General features: G+C 40.5%; 1 protein-coding gene across 1 annotated transcript in view; it reads left to right on the plus strand.

Annotated features, from left to right (window-relative positions):
- Positions 1–3,502: 3,502 nt before the first annotated feature.
- CCDC34 (coiled-coil domain containing 34) overlaps positions 3,503–18,289 on the plus strand; it is a 45,144-nt gene continuing 30,357 nt past the window's right edge. The window contains exons 1-2 of the mRNA XM_025266335.3: positions 3,503–3,966; positions 9,334–9,469. Of these exons, the coding sequence (XP_025122120.1) occupies positions 3,518–3,966; positions 9,334–9,469 (585 nt within the window). The 5' untranslated portion in view covers positions 3,503–3,517. The remainder of the gene's footprint in view (positions 3,967–9,333; positions 9,470–18,289) is intronic.

Consider the following 18,289-nt stretch of genomic DNA (forward strand, 5'->3'; position numbering starts at 1 on the left):
TTAATTTATACCTAGGTATATTAATGAATTTGTTTTAGTGTTAAACTAAGCAAATTGAAGTAAAATATTTTTAAGAGTTCTAGAAGAAATGTTGGGAGAACACTTTGCTGAAATTTAGAAGTAAGGTTTTATTGTATCTTAAGGCTGAACAATACTCATGAAAAACAAACTCATGAAAAACAAAATTTAAGAGGATACCCTCAATTAGATCTATTCCAGATACAGTCAATTGCCAAAATGCAATAGTCCTCCCTTTCTTGTCTTATCTGAGGTTTCACTTTCCTTAGTTTTAGTTGTCCATAGTCAACCATGGTCCAAAAATGGAAAATTAAAATGGAAAATTCTAGAAATAAACTCATAAGTGTTAAATTGTGCCCTTCTGAGTAGTGTGATGAAATCTTGCACTCTTCTATTCTGAAACGAATCATCCCTTGTCCAGTGTTTGCTATCCGTTGGTCACTTAGCCATCTCCGACTCTCAGCACTTGTGTTCAAGTAATGGCCCCAAAGCATGAGAAGAGTGATGCTGGTAATTTGGATATTCTCTTACTGGGCCTAATTGATAAATAAAACTGCTATATTTAAAATGGATAGGGACCTACTCTATAGCACAGGGAACTCTGCTCCATGTTATGTGGCAGCCTGGATAGGAGGGGAGTTTGAGGAAGAATGGATACATGTGTATGTATGGCTGAGTCCCTTCGCTGCTCACCTGAAACTATCACAGCACTGCTAACTGGATATACCTCAATATAAAATAAAAAGTTAAAAAAAAAAAACAGAAACTGTGTAGGAAAAAACATAGTATTTGTAGGGTTTGGTACTATCTGCAGTTTCAGGCATCCACTGGGAGTTTGGGACCGTCATGGATAAGGAGGGACAGTTGTGCTTAGAACTCACTCAGTATTCATAATCATCAAGCCCTCATTTTACAGATGGGAAAATAGAGGGCCTAAGGAAATTTAAGTGAATATCTGACCCATACAGCAAATTAGAGCCGAAACCAGCACCCAGTTCCCCTTAATTTTTTTGTTTTTGTTTGTTTTGTTTTTGTTTTAAACTTCAGTATATGTTTGGAATTTCCATAACTAAAAGTAGAATACTGTAATTACCCCTCTTCCTACGCTCTTGGCCCTCACTGCCCATACCCATCATTCAACTTTGGCAGTTGTCAAGAGCACATGGTAAATGTCATTTCTTCTTTATCCCATTCACTCATCTTCTGGAATCCCTCTGCCCCTTGGGTTACACTGAAGCAAATCCTAGACATTTTGTTTCATCTGAAAATGTTTCAGTATGTCCAGGACTACATTTTTTTAAGAGGTATAATATATTGCCTTAGGACTCACTGGTAGTAATGTTACTTTTATAACCGATTTTCAAGCAAAGGTCTCTCTTTTCACTTACACAAGATTACAATGCCAATCAAAAAAGCAGAAATTATCCCCAATATACCATGAAAGTGAAAATAAATACATAAATAAAGGAGTAGTAAGGAGAGAAGTAACTAAGTCAACATCCTGAAACTTAAGGGAGTGGCCTTCTTTTGACCTTATTTATACATTTTATATAATTCTACCGAACTTGATTATGGTTTCTCAGTCCCAGTAATGAAAAGGCGCTGTAAGAAACGAGACCACAGGATTTGATTATGTTCAAGCACCAACACTAGTGACTTTGCCTCATAGTTCCAGAGTTGTTACAACATAATGCAATACTTGGTCATGTATTGGATGATTCTGAGGCATCCAGGAAAGGGCATAATTTGCTTAAAACATTTTAGATTCCCATAGTAAGAGGTTACAGTGGGAAAGTTTTGGAGCTTATATGACACGTTACCATTTACCATTTTCTCTTGTCTGATCCTGCGCTAGAAGTTTTTGAGAATTAATAAGATGATATAACTGGGAAACAGATTACAGAATTTCCCCATTTTACAGAGGAATGAGTAAGGACTTGGAAAGGCCAAACAGCTTATTTAGGTGATGTTGTATGTTAGTCGCTCAGTCGTGGCTGACTCTCTGTGACCCCATAGACTGTAGCCCACCAGGCTCCTCTGTCCTGGGATTTCCCAGGCAAGAATATGGGAGTGGGTGGCCATTTCCTTCTCCAGGGAAACTTACTGAGGGAAACCTAGCAAATAAGAGAAAAACCATGGATTCAAATCCAAGTGCTTTCATGCTGAAACTTGTTTTCCTACTATGCTTCAGTAGTATGGGGTGATGTTTGTTGGGAACAGCTTCTCAAGTTTACTCCCTTATGAAGCCCTAAAGTGACCTAGGGTGATACTGTTTTGCATCAATCAAATAATTTATTAATTCTAAACATCCTCACCTAAAAGGTTTTAACCAGACATGACACTATTGAATAATTAGGTAAGAGAATGAAAACTCAAGCCATTTTTATTCCTCCATCAATTTCATCACTCATTTAAATTGCTCCAGTTTTATTCCATTTTCATTTTTACCGAAAATTTTAACAAAGTTTACACTCCGTTTAAAGGGTTTTAACCATGTCGTATTTTATTAACTATAAATTGCCCTTGGTTACTATTATTTCTACTGTATATAATTCTTTGGGGATCTAAATGTCATTGAAGATTTTGTATCAGTCCTTGGTCAATGACAAATCTTGTGTGCTGTTTTAGCCACTGTCTGTTTTCATCGTGTGATATTTCTACTAGCAATTTGCATTATGCGCTGGACAAAGCCCGTTTATTAGCATGAATAAAGCAACTAACTTTAGTGTCTATTACCTCTCCCTTACTACCTTCATCCCCACCCTCAATCCCTGAGAGGAGAGTGCTCCTTTCTAAGTCGCACAAATTTTTTTCATTTCTCATAGTATACATATCACGTGATATTTTAATGGTATGACTCTTCCCTAGGAAAAAGTGAGGACTGCAGGGCTTTTATTTTTTATATCTCCAGTGATTAGTACAGACCCCAGTACACTAGATGTTTCAGAGAGGCCCTGTATAAGTAAAGGCTTATACATATATATGTTTATATATATTCACCTGAATAAGCAAGTTCCTGTAAGATGCCAGGAAGCCGAGGTGACGCTAGGCAAACGAGGTACTACCAAAAATAATGAAAAATTGTACCAGAAGTGTATCTTTAGATACACTTGTAAACTTGGATAAAGTTCGCCCCCGCCCCCCACCTTTTCCTAAAATACAGCCGTATGTGGCCATGTGCTGAGAGAAATCGTGACTGATCCTTGTAACTCTGATCTTGTAATGATATGGGGGTAGTTTTGGCTTCTGCCTCTTTCCGCTTTAAAGAATCTGCCTTATTCAGTAACAGCACATTTTCTGTACCAAACGAACCACAGCAAACAACGGACGGGCCCTCCTGGCTGTGAGCCGGGAGCAGGGACCTAGTCTGCGAGGTTAATTCACAAGCACCAGCGCAGATACAGGCTGGGAAGGAGGGAGGACACCCAGAAGACTGACGGGAGCAGGAAGCCACGCTCTGCAGGCCCGGACAAAGCCCAGGAGGCCTCCACGCGTCGCCATGGCAACGCGAAGTTCGCGCCCGCCCGGATTGGCCGCGCCGGCGCGCGCGAGGCCTGCTGGGAAAGCACGTCCCCGCCGCCGTTCCGCCGGTTTGAACTTGGCGGGCCAGATGTGGGCCGCACGGCGGTGGGGGACTGCTTCTCCCCTTTTCGAACCCCGTTTCATGGCCGACTGCAGGTCCGGGTCTCGGCCCTCCTCGGGCTTCCCTGTTCTCATGGCACGCCCCCGGGGGCCGGGCCTGGAGGCGGTGGAGGTATGCTCGCTGTCGACACCGCTGAGCTGCAGCAATTCCACCCTGTCGCTGTTGTCTCCCCTCGGCCACCAGAGCTTCCCATTTGACAACGACGATGGTGACGGGGAGCAGGAGGAAGATGTGGACGAAGATGCTTATGACTCAGAGGCCAAGGTGGAGAGCCTGAGAGGAGTGGAGTTACAGGGGTGCACCAGGTAAATCCGAGATACAGCCCCCTCAAGATTCCTTAGACCCCACTAAGTACTTTCGTCTGGCGACCAGATACCTTCCTGTCTTCCCTCTCAAAAGGTAAAGCGGGCACTTGCAGCCGCAGGTGCTGCTCCTTTTGGCCCAGAGTCTTGGGGCGGTTCTTACTCACGACTACAGATTTTTCCATCGTTCTTAACCCCTTTTCCTGAGTATGTGATGGTTGCTACAATCTTCCTCCCCAGAGAAATGCACCTAAACACACAAGAAGCGAGCACTAAACACACAAAATTGGTACAGTTTCAGGCATTTTATGAACACTCAAAAGTCAGAGTGGGGACACTAGAACTCTTGTTCAAATCTTTAACACCCAAATGTGGTTTACTGCATGTTAGTAACACCTGTAGCGATTATGAAAAAAATCTGGTTGTCGGTGAAGTAGGTTGTAGTAAGCAGTATACTTTTTATGTCATAGCTTAAAAGCTGAAGCTTTGGGGTTAGCAATGACTTCAGCATCCAGAGATAATGTCAGGTCTGCTCTTAGCAGTTACTAAAAGTAGAAGCCATTGAATGCTAGAATCAAAGGGATTGTTAAAGTCATCTTAATTTATTTCTACAATTGTTCTTTCAGCAAACATTTAGTTTGTGCCATATGTGCTTAGTCGCGCAGTCGTCTCCCACTCTTTGCGACCCCATGGACTGTAGCCCACCAGGCTCCACTACCCATGGGGATTCTTCAGGCAAGAATCCTGGAGTGGGTTGCCATGCCCTCGTCCAGGAGATCTTCCCAACCCAGGGATCGAACCCAGGTCTTCCTCATTGCCAGTAGATTCTTTAGTGTGTGAGCCACCAGGTAAGGGCCTATAAACAAGACAGGCATGGTCTCTACTCTCTTGGAATTAAAGCCTAGGTCAAGCCATTCATTTTACAGATAACAAAACTGTGACTCAGAAGACAGATAAAAAGTCTACTTCGAAGGCTTCCACCTAGTCATTAAAGGAGCTGGGCCTAGTACCAGGGTATACTGACCATGTTTTCTCTTGCCTGTGCTACATGCCTATTGTTGGGTATATAGAAATACGAGCAAAGGGCCTATCCCTGCAGGAATATCTTTTTCTTAGAGAGGCTTGGTGATGCAGGTGCATTCAGAGTTAGACTCATTATGTCAACTTCAGAAAGCATTTACAAGGTTCTGATTGTCAGGCTTTACAAGGCAGTATCAGTTCAGTTCAGTAGCTCAGTCGTGTCTGACTCTTTGCGACCCCATGAATCGCACCATGCCAGGCCTCCCTGTCCATCACCAACTCCCGGAGTTTACCCAAACTCATGTCCATCGAATCGGTGATGCCATCCAGCCATCTCATTCTCTGTCGTCCCCTTCTCCTGCCCCCAATCCCTCTCAGCATCAGGGTCTTTTCCAATGAGTCAGCTCTTCGCATCAGGTGGCCAAAATATTGGAGTTTCAGCTTCAGCATCAGTCCTACCAATGAACACCCAGGACTGATCTCCTTTAGGATAGACTGGTTGGATTGCAGTCCAAGGGACTCTCAAGAGTCTTCTCCAACACCACAGTTCAAAAGCATCAGTCCTTCGGCGCTCAGCTTTCTTTACAGTCCAACTCTCACATCCATACATGACCACTGGAAAAACCATGGCTTTGACTAGACACACCTTTGTTGGCAAAGTAATGTCTCTGCTTTGGAATATGCTATCTAGGTTGGTCATAACTTTCCTTCCAAGGAGTAAGTGTCTTTTAATTTCATGGCTGCAATCACCATTTCAGTGATTTTGGACCCCCCTTCCCCCCCCCCCCCCAAAATAAAGTCTGACACTGTTTCCACTGTTTCCCCATCTATTTCCCATGAAGTGATGGGACCAGATGCCATGATCTTAGTTTTGTGAATGTTGAGCTTTAAGCCAGCTTTTTCACTCTCCTCTTCCACTTTCATCAAGAGGCTTTTTAGTTCCTCTTCACTTTCTATACAGGAGATCTAAGAAATACAGACCAGAGAACCCATGCTTTATATGTAGGCAACCATTTAGCCCCTGTAGCTATAAGGCATGCATACTTGGGGTGAGTAAATTGACTATGAAGCCATATGAAGTGACTCACATACACAGTTATAACAGTGAGTCTCTTAAGAAGGAGAAGTAATAGTAAGTACATTGGTAGGAATGGAGATCAGTAACAGTAAGCAAACAAGCCACTTGTCCACACAGTTTGTAGCAACAAGAAACAGTTTCAAAGGAGTCCATTTTCATGTGGACCTTTGTACGGATTCTTCAGGACTGAGTTGGTCCCAGTGATTTTTTAGGAGGATATTTATTATTTATTTGGCTGTCCTGGGTCTTTGTTGTGGCCCAAAGGATCTTTGATTTTAGTTGCAGCATGTGGGATCTAGTTCCCTGATCAGGGATTGAACCTGGGTCCCCTACATTGGGAGTACAGTTTTAGCCCCTGGATCACCAGGGAGTCCTGGTCCCAGTGATTTTTAAAATAAATTTTAAGGTTTTGGAAAATCCTGAGCTTAATCAGCAGGACTGCGCTATGTAGCCAGTTGAGCAGCCCCGGGAATGATGGCTATCCAGAGGCCATCCGCAGCTCTGCTCCTAAGACCTTGCTTTAGCTTCCAAGAGCCAAAGCCCTGACCAAATGGAGCTCACCATAGGAGGAGCTAGTTGTATTTATGTCAAACCTAGCCAAAGCCCAAATGAGCTGGTAACACCCTGGGCTCTAGCTGCCTACCTTATCACAGTTCATCCCCACTGATTCAAAGCAATTGGTAGGACGTGGTCTGGAAAAAATGCAGGAGTTGTCAGGCCTGTGGGTGGCAAGTGTCAGATGCCTGTGACGTGTTCAATAAACGTCTGCTGAAGGTGTGCTTATTTCCCACTTCCTAGAGAACAGATAGATGCAATGATTGTTCTCAAATGCTTCAGAAAATCCAGTACCTCTTTTCAGGAAAGAAAAGTGTTTAGAACTTTTCCTTATTCCACCTCTCTACCTCTTACCTTTGGTTGGGGCCCTGATAGTTTGGGCCTCCTGAGAAATCTGTATGCAGGTCAAGAAGCAACAGTTAGAACTGGACATGGAACAACAGACTGGTTCCAAATAGGGAAAGGAGTTCATCAAGGCTGTATATTGTCACCCTGCTTATTTAACTTATATGCAGAGTACATCATGAGAAACGCTGGGCTGGAAGAAGCACAAGCTGGAATCAAGATTGCCCAGAGAAATATCAAGAACCTTAGATACTCAGATGACACCACCCTTATGGCAGAAAGCGAAGAAGAACTAAAGAGCCTCTTAAAAGTGAAAGAGGAGAGTGAAAAAGCAGGCTTAAAACTCAACATTCAGAAAACTAAGATCATGGCATCTGGTCCCATCACTTCATGGCAAATAGATGGGAAAACAATGGAAACAGTGACAGACTTTATTTTCTTGGGCTCCAAAATCACTGCAGATGGTGATTGCAGCCATGAAATCAAAAGACGTTTGCTCCTTGGAAGAAAAGCTATGACCAACCTAAACAGTATATTAAGAAGCAGAGACATTACCAACAAAGGTCCGTCTAGTCAAAGCTATGGTTTTTCCAGTAGTCATGTATGGATGTGAGAGTTGGACTATAAAGAAAGCTGAGCGCTGAAGATTTGATGCTTTTGAACTGTGGTGTTGTAAAAGACTCTTAAAGGAGTCCCTTGGACTGCAAGGAGATCCAACCAGTCCATCCTAAAGGAAATCAGTCCTGAATATTCATTGGAAGGACTGATGCTGAAGCTGAAACTCCAATACTTTGTCCACCCGATGGGAAGAACTGACTCATTGGCAAAGATCCTGATGCTTGGGAAGATTGAAGGCAGGAGGAGAAGAGGACACCAGAGGATGAGATGGTTGGATGGCATCACTGACTCGATGGACATGAGTTTGAGCAAGCTCCAGGTGTTGGTGATGGACAGGGAAGCCTGGCGTACTGCAGTCCATGGGGTCGCAAAGAGTCGGACACAACTGAGCGACTGAACTGAATTGTATAGGCGTGGGAGGAAGTGGCACCAAATGTGGTTGGGGAGCAGGAGTCAAGGATCTGTGTTTCTGGCTTGGCTAACTGGGTGAGTGTTTGTACTCTTCTCTGAGGTAGGATTAGGGGAGGAGGGTAGTGAGTGATTGGTAGGTGACTAGATTTGTTTTGGATTGATTGAATTTGATATTTAAGTGAAGCCATCTATCTTATGGTAGAAAATAAAAGTTTGGAGCTCAGGAGTAAGATCTAGCCTGAAATGCCTGGAGTGGGCCTCTTCCGCACCTTCATGACCAATGAAGCTATGGGAGGATGAGGCAGTGTTCTGCACGACTAAGAAGGAAAGATATATAGGAAGTAAACAACATACCAACAGTGTTCCTTTCCCAGTAGAACACAAATTCCATAATTGCATGAATGAGTGCAAAAATAGGGGAAAAAACCACCACCACCACCACCAAGTAAATGGAAGTTACGAGGCAGAAAAAGCTGAGCATGGCCATGGGGGAGGCAGTTGGTTGCCTGAAGCAGGAATGTTAAAGAGACAAAAAGGGGCTGAATCTATAATAACCTAGTCTTTCTCTCGCTGCCTCATGTCCTGAACAGCCTTTCTTTCCATGGGCACTAATGATTCACCTTTTCCTATGGGGGTCTTGTACCTGGCCAAGTCCTGTGTTCTGTATGTATATATGCACTCACAAGTACTTCCCTTTCCCTTTTCTGTTGAGCTCGAGTGAATGGTTACTTTTCCATGTACCCAGAAGAGACAGACTGACAACTCTGGGAAAATCGTAGCCACTTTGAGAACTGGCAAAATAGAGTCCACCAAACCATTAAAGAACACAAAGCCATATACTTTATGTACCTTTTTATTTCAAAACAAATTCAAACTTACAGAAAAATCGAGGGTATAAAGAACTCTGTCCACCCTTCACACCAAAACCGTAATTGTTACCACATTGGCATTACCATCCTCACTGTGTAGATACGTATTCCTTCCTTTGTGAACTACTTAAAGGAGGAAAAGGGAAAAGTCTGCACCAGGATTTGGTTAGGATCATGTGTTATAATTAGTTGTCCAAGCATAAGATGTTTAAGAATGAAAAAAATTATTGTAATTGAGGCAAATGGACAGGGTGTGATTTTAAATTAGAGAATTCAGAGGCTGTCTAAAGGATAAACTAATTTAAACAATGGACTCTGGTTTTTAGTTTCTTAAGTGTATATTTACATATAAAAAAATCACAGTATTGTCAGTGTATCATGGAATTCTACTTTTATTGTGCAGCTAAATCATTTTGACTGCTAAGTCAGAGAGTTTTGAGTGCAAGGTCTGTAGTATCCTCTCTTTTGTAACAGCACGGTTGGATCCGAAGATAACCAAGAAGAACAGAAGCAGGTGCGCTTACCAGAAAGCAGCCTGACACCGTGGGAAGTGTGGTTTGTTGGCAAAGAAAAAGTAGAACGTGACCGTCTGCAACAGAAGGCTCTAGAGGTAAAACTAGACAGTCTTTTTTCTATTTAATCCACAAACTCACAAAGTTGAGCTGCTGTCAAAATCAGAATGTTATTATCAGGATGTTATTATCCCTCACAACAAAGTTTTAGCATATTTTGGTATCAGTTTGCTATATCCGTATTTATAGCTTACTAGAGAAATGATACGTGTTCCAGATTATAAGAACATTTGGAAAATACAGCTAAGCATAATTAGGGAAATTAAAATCTCCAACCTCGTTCCCTAAAAACTATTGTTAGTAGTATGGAATGTAGCCTTCCAGATTTTCTTCTCTGTAAATTTTTTAAAAACATATGTGCAAATGTATATTCATACAGAGTGTCACCATATGTATGTTTAACTAAGGTACAGTCAACCTCATATATTTGGTAAAATTTTTAAGAGAGGAGAGAAATAAAAACTGAAGTAGAGGCAGGAAGTCTACCCTGTATGATTCAGAGCTTGTGCCCCAGAGTGAGTTTATGCTGGGAGAAGGGAATCTGAGGGGCTTTTGGGTTTTCTTAGTTTCTCTTTACCTCCCTGCCTCGCTTCTGGGCATTTTTGTATTTTTAATTCTCTCTGAACTCTCCCTCTCCAAACTCAAAAAAATACATTTTCACATGAATCCGTCATTCTTTCAACTCTTACTGTTTGCTATTTAGAACCTAGCAGCCAAATAGATTTGGGTAGTTTGAAATCCTCCAGTATCTGCTGCTGCTGCTGCTAAGTCGCTTCAGTCGTGTCCAACTCTGCGACCCCATGGACAGCAGCCCACCAGGCTGACCCGTCCCTGGGATTCTCCAGGCAAGAACACTGGAGTGGGTTGCCATTTCCTTCACCAATGCATGAAAGTGAAAAGTGAAAGTGAAGTTGCTCAGTTGTTTCCGACTCTTAGCGACCCCATGGACTGTAGCCCACCAGGCTCCTCCATCCATAGGATTTTCCAGTATCTAGGTTATCTGAATTCTCTCTGTCCAAACACAGAAACCAGGTAGATGTGTGTGGTGAGGGATATATCTTGTTTTTAATAAATATGATCACTCTTTTGTAACCTGTTTTTTTCTGCTTATTACATTATTAATGTTTCTATATCATTAAATATTTTCATATCCTTTTAAAATGGCTGATTATTAAAATATATTTTAAATGTATCATATATATAATAGAACATAATTAACCAGTTCAATATTGTTGTGTGTTTAAGTTTATTTTCATCTCTTAGGGGCTCCCTGGTGACTCATCCACCTGCCAATGCAGGAGATATGGGTTCGATTCCTAGGTTGGGAAGATCCCCTAGAGAAGGAAATGAAAATACCTACTCCAGTATTATTGCCTGGGAAATCCCATGGACAAAAGAACCTGGTGGGCTACAGCCCATGGGGTCGCAAAATAAAAACACAGCAATAAAAACAACTACTAATCTATCAGTATCCCTATTGCTGTAAAAATCCTTGAATTAAAGCTTTGCCCTCCATGATCTTTTCGGAGTACATTTTCCATTTCAGTTTTGAAACTAGTTGTTCTTTCTGTGATGGCTTTCTAGCCAGGTTCTTGACATGATTCAGATAATTGTAGAAACCAATACATTCAGCTTTTTCCCTATTGAAGTATACTTTGTTTTCTAAATTTAAATTTATTCCTGGAAAAGTACACTGTAGTACTTGTTTCTACTTACAAGGGCTAGGACTTGAGAAAAACCTTATGGTTTGATGTCAGATAGGCTTATTTAAACTTTTACACTTCAATTTCCTCATCTCTACAGTACAGATAAAATAATACTACCCGGTCACAATGTTTTAGAGGATTAAATGAGACAAAGTGTAAGGATAGCTAGTGATTTTATTGGTATTGTTATTGATATCATTGCTAGTCACAGTCTTTTTTTCCATCTTTTAAATTGAAATATAGTTTATTTACAATGTTGTGTTAGTTTCAGATATATAACAAGCTGATTCAGTTTATGTATATATGCCTGTGTGTGTGCTCCGTTGCTCAGTGTTATTTGACTCTGTGACCCCATGAGCTGTAACATGCCAGGCTCCTCTGTCCACGGGATTTTTCAAGCAAGAATACTGGAGTGAGTTGCCATTTCCTCCTCCAGGATATCTTCCTGACCCAAGGATCAAACCCATGTCTCCTGCATCTCCTCCACTAGCAGGTGGATTCTTCACCACTGAGCCACCTGGGAAGCCTCTCTCTACACGCACACACACATTTTTAGATTCTTTTCTGTTTTCACTTCAGTTCAGTTGCTCAGTCGTGTCCGACTCTGTGTGACCCCATGGACTGCACGCCAGGCTTCCCTGTCCATCACCAACTCCCGGAGCTTACTCAAACTCATGTCCATTGAATCGGTGATGCCATCCAACCATCTCATCCTCTGTCATCCCCTTCTCCCCGCACCTTCATTCTTTCCCAGCATCAGGGTCTTTTCCAATGAGTTACTTCCTTGCATCAGATAGCCAAAGTATTGGAGTTTCAGCTTCAACATCAGCCCTTCCAATGAATCTTCAGGATTGATTTCCTTTAGGATGGACTGGTTTGATCTCCTTGCAGTCCAAGGGACTCTCAAGAGTCTTCTCCAACACCACAGTTCAAAAGCATCAATTCTTCAGCTCTCAGCTTTCTTTACAGTCCAACTCTCACATCCATACATGACTACTGGAAAAACAATAGCTTTGACTAGATGGACCTTTGTTGGCAAAGTAATGTCTCTGCTTTTTAATATGCTATCTAGGTCGGTCATAGCTTTTCTTCCAAGGAGCAAGCATCTTTTAATTTCATGGATGCAGTCACCATCTGCCATGATTTTGGAGCCCAAGAAAATAAAGTCTGTCACTGTTTCCATTGCTTCCCCGTCTATTTGCCATGAAGTGATGGGACCGGATGCCATGATCTTAATTTTCTGAATGTTGAGCTTTAAGCCAACTTTTTCACTCTCCTCTTTCACTTTCTCAAGAGGCTCTTTAGTTCTTCACTTTCTGCCATAAGGATGGTGTCATCTGCATATCTGAGGTTATTGATATTTCTCCCAGCAATCTTGATTCCAGTTTGTGCTTCATCCAGCCCAGCATTTCTCATGATGTACTCTGCGTATAAGTTAAATAAACAGGGTGACAATATACAGCCTTGATGTACTCCTTTCTTGATTTGGAACCAGTCTGTTGTTCCATGTACTACCTGTTGCTTTTTGACCTGCATACAGATTTCTCAAGAGGCAGATCAGGTGGTCTGGTATTCCCATCTCTGTAAGAATTTTCCACAGTTTGTTGTATTCCACACAGTCCAAGACTTTGGTATAGGCAGTAAAGCAGAAATAGATGTTTTTCTGCAACTCTCTTGCTTTTTTGATGATGTAACAGATGTTGGCAATTTGATCTCTGGTTACTCTGCCTTAAAATCCAGTTTGAACATCTGGAAGTTCACAGTTGAAGCCTGTCTTGGAGAATTTTGAGCATTACTTTACTAGCGTGTGAGATGACTGCAGTTGTGCGGTAGTTTGAGCATTCTTTGGCATTGGCTTTCTTTGGGATTGGAATGGAAACTGACCTTTTCCAGTCAGTTGGCCACTGCTGAGTTTTCCAAATTTGCTGGCATATTGAGTGCAGCACTTTCACAGCATCATCTGTTAGGAATTGAAATAGCTCAAATGGAATTCCATCACCTATACTAGCTTTGTTCATAGTGATGCTTTCCTAAGGCCCACTTGACTTCACATTCCAGGATGTCTGGCTCTAGGTGAGTGATACCATTGTGGTTATCTGGGTCATGAAGATCTTTTATGTATAGTTCTGAGTATTCTTGCCACCTCTTCTTAATATCTTCTGCTTCTGTTAGGTCCATACCATTTCTGTCCTTTATTGTGCCCATCTTTGCATGAAATGTTCCCTTGGTGTCTCTAATTTTCTTGAAGAGATCTCTAGTCTTTCCCATTCTGTTGTTTTCCTCTATTTCTTTGCATTGATTGCTGAGGAAGGCTTTCTTATTTATCTCTCCTTGCTATTCTTTGGAACTCTGCATTCAAATGTGTGTATCTTTCCCTTTCTCTTTTGCCTTTAGCTTCTCTTCTTTACTCAGCTATTTGTAAGGCTTCCTCAGACAACCATTTTGCCCTTAGGTTATTATAAGATATTGCCTATAATTGCCTCTGTTATATAGTAAATCCTTGCTGTTTATGTATTTTATATATAGTAGTATGTATCTATTAATATTAATCTTCACATCTTTCCCTCCCCCTGCTTTTCCCTTTGGTAACTATAGATTTGTTTTCTGTGTATTTCTGTTTTGTAAATATTGTGCTGGCCGAAAAATTTCATTTGGATTTTTCCATAACATTTTATGGAAAACCTGAGTAAATCTTTTAACCAGACCGATACATTCATTTGTATCATTTTTCAAGATTCTGCATATAAGTGGTATCATATGATATTTGTCTTTCTCAGTCTGTCTGTCTTCACTTAGTGTGATAATCTCTAGGTCTGTTCATGTTGCTACAAATGGCATTGTTTCATTTATTTTTATGGCTGAGTAATATCCCCTTGGTGTGTATATACACACACACACACACACACACACACACACACACCACATCTTCTTTTTCCACTCATCTGTTGATGAACAATTTAGGGTGCTTCCATGTCTTGGCTATTGTAAATAGTGCTGCTGTGAACATTGGGATGCATTATCTTTTCATATTTGAGTTTTCATCTTTTCTGGATATATATACAGGAGCAGAATTGCTGGCAACTCGATTTTTAATTAAGGAACCTCCATACTGTTCTCCATAGTGGGGACACCAATTCTATTTTCCCCAACAGTGGAGAAGGGTTCCTTTTTCTCCACATCTTCTCTAGCATTTATTATTTGTAGACTTTTTGATGATGGCCATTCTGATCAATGTGAGGTTATACCTTATTGTAGTTTCAATTTTCATTTTTCTATAATTAATGATGTTAAGCATCTTTTCATGTACCTCCTGGCCATCTGTATATCTTTGGAGAATGTCTGTTTAGATTTTCTGCCCATTTTTTGATTTGGTTGTTTCTTTTTGTTTATATTAAACTGTGTGAGCTTTTTATGTATTTTTGAAATGAATCCCTTATTGGTTGTATCAGGTGCAAATATTTTCTCTCATTCTGTGGGTTGTCTTTTCATTTTGTGTATGATTTCCTTTGATGTACAAAAGGTTTTAAGTTTAAACAATTGCTTTTGCTTATTACTACATTTTGCTTAGTATTTCCATTACTGTAAAAGATGGATCTAAAAAAATATTGCTGCAATTTATATCTACCTACGTTTTCCTCTAAGAGTTTTTATAGTATCTTGCTTTACATTTAGGTCTTTAATCCATTTTGAGTTAATTTTTGTATATAGTGTCAGAGAATGGTCTCATTTTATTTGTATCTACAGATAGTATCCAGTTTTCCCAGCACCGCTTATTGAAGAAATGTCTTCTTCATTGCGTAGTCTTCCCTCTTTTGTCCTGAATTAATTGACTAGGTGTTTTGGTTTGTTCCTCAGCTCTGTTCTGTTCTCTTGCTCTCAGTCTGTTTTTGTCCCAGTGCGATACTGTTTGTGATTGCTGTGGCTTTGTAGTATAGTCAGCAGTCAGGGAGCGTATTCCTCGAGTTCTGTTCTTTTTTCTCAAGGTCGTGTTGGCTATTCAGGGCCTTTTGTGTTTTCATATAAATTTAATTTTGTTATTGTTCTTTAAAAAATGCCACTGGTAATTTGATAGGGATTGCATTGAATGTCTAGATTCCCTAAGGTGATATGGTGATTTTAACAATATTGATTCTTGCAATCAAAGAATAGAGTATATCTTTCAATATGTTTGTGTCCTTTTAGTATCTTTCATCAATGTCTTATACTTTCCAGAATACAGGTCTTTTGCCTCCTTAGGTAGCCTTATTCCTAGGTATTTTATTCTTTCTGATGAGATGGAAAGTGAGATTGTTTCCTTAATTCCACTTTCTGTTAATTCCTTGTTTGTGTATAGAAATGCAACAGACTTTTGTATAATAACTTTGTGTCCACAGCTTTACTGAATTCATGGAGCTCTAGTAGTTTTCTGGTATAATAGCATCTTTAGGGTTTTCTATGTATAGTATCTTATCATTTGCCGTGACAGTTTATGTCTTCCTTTCAAATTCAAATCCTCCTCCCCTTTTTTCTCTTGCATTTTCTTATCTGATTACTGTGTCGAGGACTTCCAAACTGTGTTGAATGAAAATGGCGAGAATGGACATCCTTGTTTTCTTCCTGATCTTCACCATTTTGTATGATGTTAACTGTGGGTTTGTCATTCAGTTCAGTTCCGTTGCTCACTTGTATCCAACTCTGTGTGACCCCACATACTGCAGCATGCCAAGCTTCCCTGTCCATCACCAACTCCCAGAGCTTGCTCAAACTCATGTCCATTGAGTTGGTGATGCCATCCAACCATCTCATCCTCTGGCGTCTCCTTCTCCTCCCACCTTCATTCTTTCCCAGCATCAGGGTCTTTTCCAGTGAGTCAGTTCTTTGCTTCAGGTGGCCAAAGTATTGGAGTTTCAGCTTTAGCATCAGCCCTTCCAATGACTATTCAGGACTGATTTTCTTTAGGATGGACTGGTTTGATCTCCTTGCAGTCCAAGGACTCTCAAGAGTCTTCGCCAATACCACAATTCAAAAGCATCAATTCTTTGGCATTCAGCTTTCTTTATAGTCCAACTCTCACATCCATACATGACTACTGGAAAAACCATAGCTTTGACTAGATGGACCTTTGTTGGCAAAGTAATGTCTCTGCTTTTTAATATGCTATCTAGGTTGGTCATAGCTTTTCTTCTAGGGAGCAAGCGTCTTTTAATTTCATGGCTGCCGTCACCATCTGCAGTGATTTTGAAGCCCCCAAAAATAAAGTCTGTCACTGTTTCCATTGTTTCCCCAACTATTTGCCATGAAGTGATGGGCCCAGATGCCACCATCTTCATTTTTTGAATATTGAGTTTTAAGCCAACTTTTTCACTCTCCCCTTTCACTTTCATCAAGAGGCTCTTGATGAAAGGGTTTGTCATACATGACCTTTATTATGTTGAAGGTATGTTCCCTCCATGCCCAGTTTCTAGAGATTTTTTTTTTTTTTTTGGTAAAAGGATGTTTTATTTAATCAGAAGCTTTTTCTTCACCTACTGAGATGATTATAAAGGTTTTATCATTTAATTTGTTAGTGGGGTGTATCAAATTGATTTGTGGATATTAAAAAGTCCTTGGATAGCTGGGAAAAGTATTACTTGCTTATGGTGTATGATCCTTAATTTTTAATTTAATCTTTATTTTTTATGGGGTATAGTTGATTTACAATGTTGTGTTAGTTTCAAGTGTACAGCAAAGTGGTTTAGTTATACTATATATCCATTCTCTTTCTGATTCTTTCCCGTAAAAATTATTACACAGTTTTGGGTAAATTTCCCTGTGCTATACAGTAGGTGCTTGTTGGTAGCTATTTTGAATATTCTAGTGTGTATATAAATTAGGAGACTGCTAACCCCAGTCTCCTAATTTATGCCTCCCCCTATTCTTTCCCCTTTGGTAACCATACGTTTGTTTCCAAAAGACTGTGAATCTGTTTCTGTTTTGTAAATAAGTTCATTTGTATCATCTTTTTTATTAGATTCCACATATAAGTGATATCATGTATTTGTTTTTCTCAGTCTAACTTGCTTCACTTGGAATTATAATCTCTAGGTTCATCCATGTTGCTTCAAATGGCATTATTTCATTATTTTATGTAGCTGAGTAATATCCCATTGTGTATATGTACTACCTCTTGTTTTATCCATTCATTTGTCAGTGGCAGAAAAGGCAATGGCACAACCACTCCAGTACTCTTGCCTGAAAAATCCCATGGATGGAGGAGCCTGGTGGGCTGCAGTCCACGGGGTCGCACAGAGTCGGACACGACTGAAGCGACTTAGCAGCAGCAGCAGCAGCAGCAGCATTTGTCAGTGGACATCTAGGTTGCTTCCATGTCTTGGCTAGTGTAAATAGTGCTACAGTGAACATTGGGGTGCAAGTATCTTTGTAAATTATGGTTTTCTCTGATTATATGCCTAACAATGGGATTGGTAGGTCACATGATTATATTTTTATTTCTTAAGAAACCTCCATACTGTTTGTGATAGTAGTTGTACCAATTTACATTTCCACCAACAGGGTAGGAGGGTTTCCTTTTCTCCACACCCTCTCCAGCATTTATTGATGATGTGTCAGCCTGTTGATTATGGCCATTTCAATTGGTATTAGGTGATACCTCATTGTAGCTTTGATTTTGCATTTCTCTAATAATTAGTGATGTTGAATATCTTTTCGTGTGCTTTTTTGGCCTTCTGTATGTCTTTTTTGGAGAAGGAAATGGCAACCCGCTCCAGTGTTCTTGCCTGGAGAATCCCAGGGACAGGGGAGCCTGGTGAGCTGCCGTCTATGGGGTCACACAGAGTCGGACACGACTGAAGTCACTTAGCATAGCATAGCATGTCTTTTTTGGAGATATGTCTATTGAGATCTTCCACTCATTTTTTGATTGGTTTATTTAGTTTTTGTTATTGAACTAGATGAGCTGTTTATATATTTTGGTAATTAATCTCTTGTTGGTCAATTTGCTGGCAAATATTTTCCTCTCATTCTGTGTGGTTTTTTGTTGTTCATGATTTCCTTTGCTGTGCAAAAGCTTTTAAGTTTAATTAGGTGCTTTTTGTTTCTTTTTGTTTTTATTTTCATTATTCTAGGAGGTGGATTGAAAAAAATCTTGCTGCAGTTTATGTCAGTGAGTGTACC

The sequence above is a fragment of the Bubalus bubalis genome, chromosome 16 (genome assembly GCF_019923935.1).
Source record: "Bubalus bubalis isolate 160015118507 breed Murrah chromosome 16, NDDB_SH_1, whole genome shotgun sequence".
In the NCBI taxonomy this organism is placed as follows: domain Eukaryota; kingdom Metazoa; phylum Chordata; class Mammalia; order Artiodactyla; family Bovidae; genus Bubalus; species Bubalus bubalis.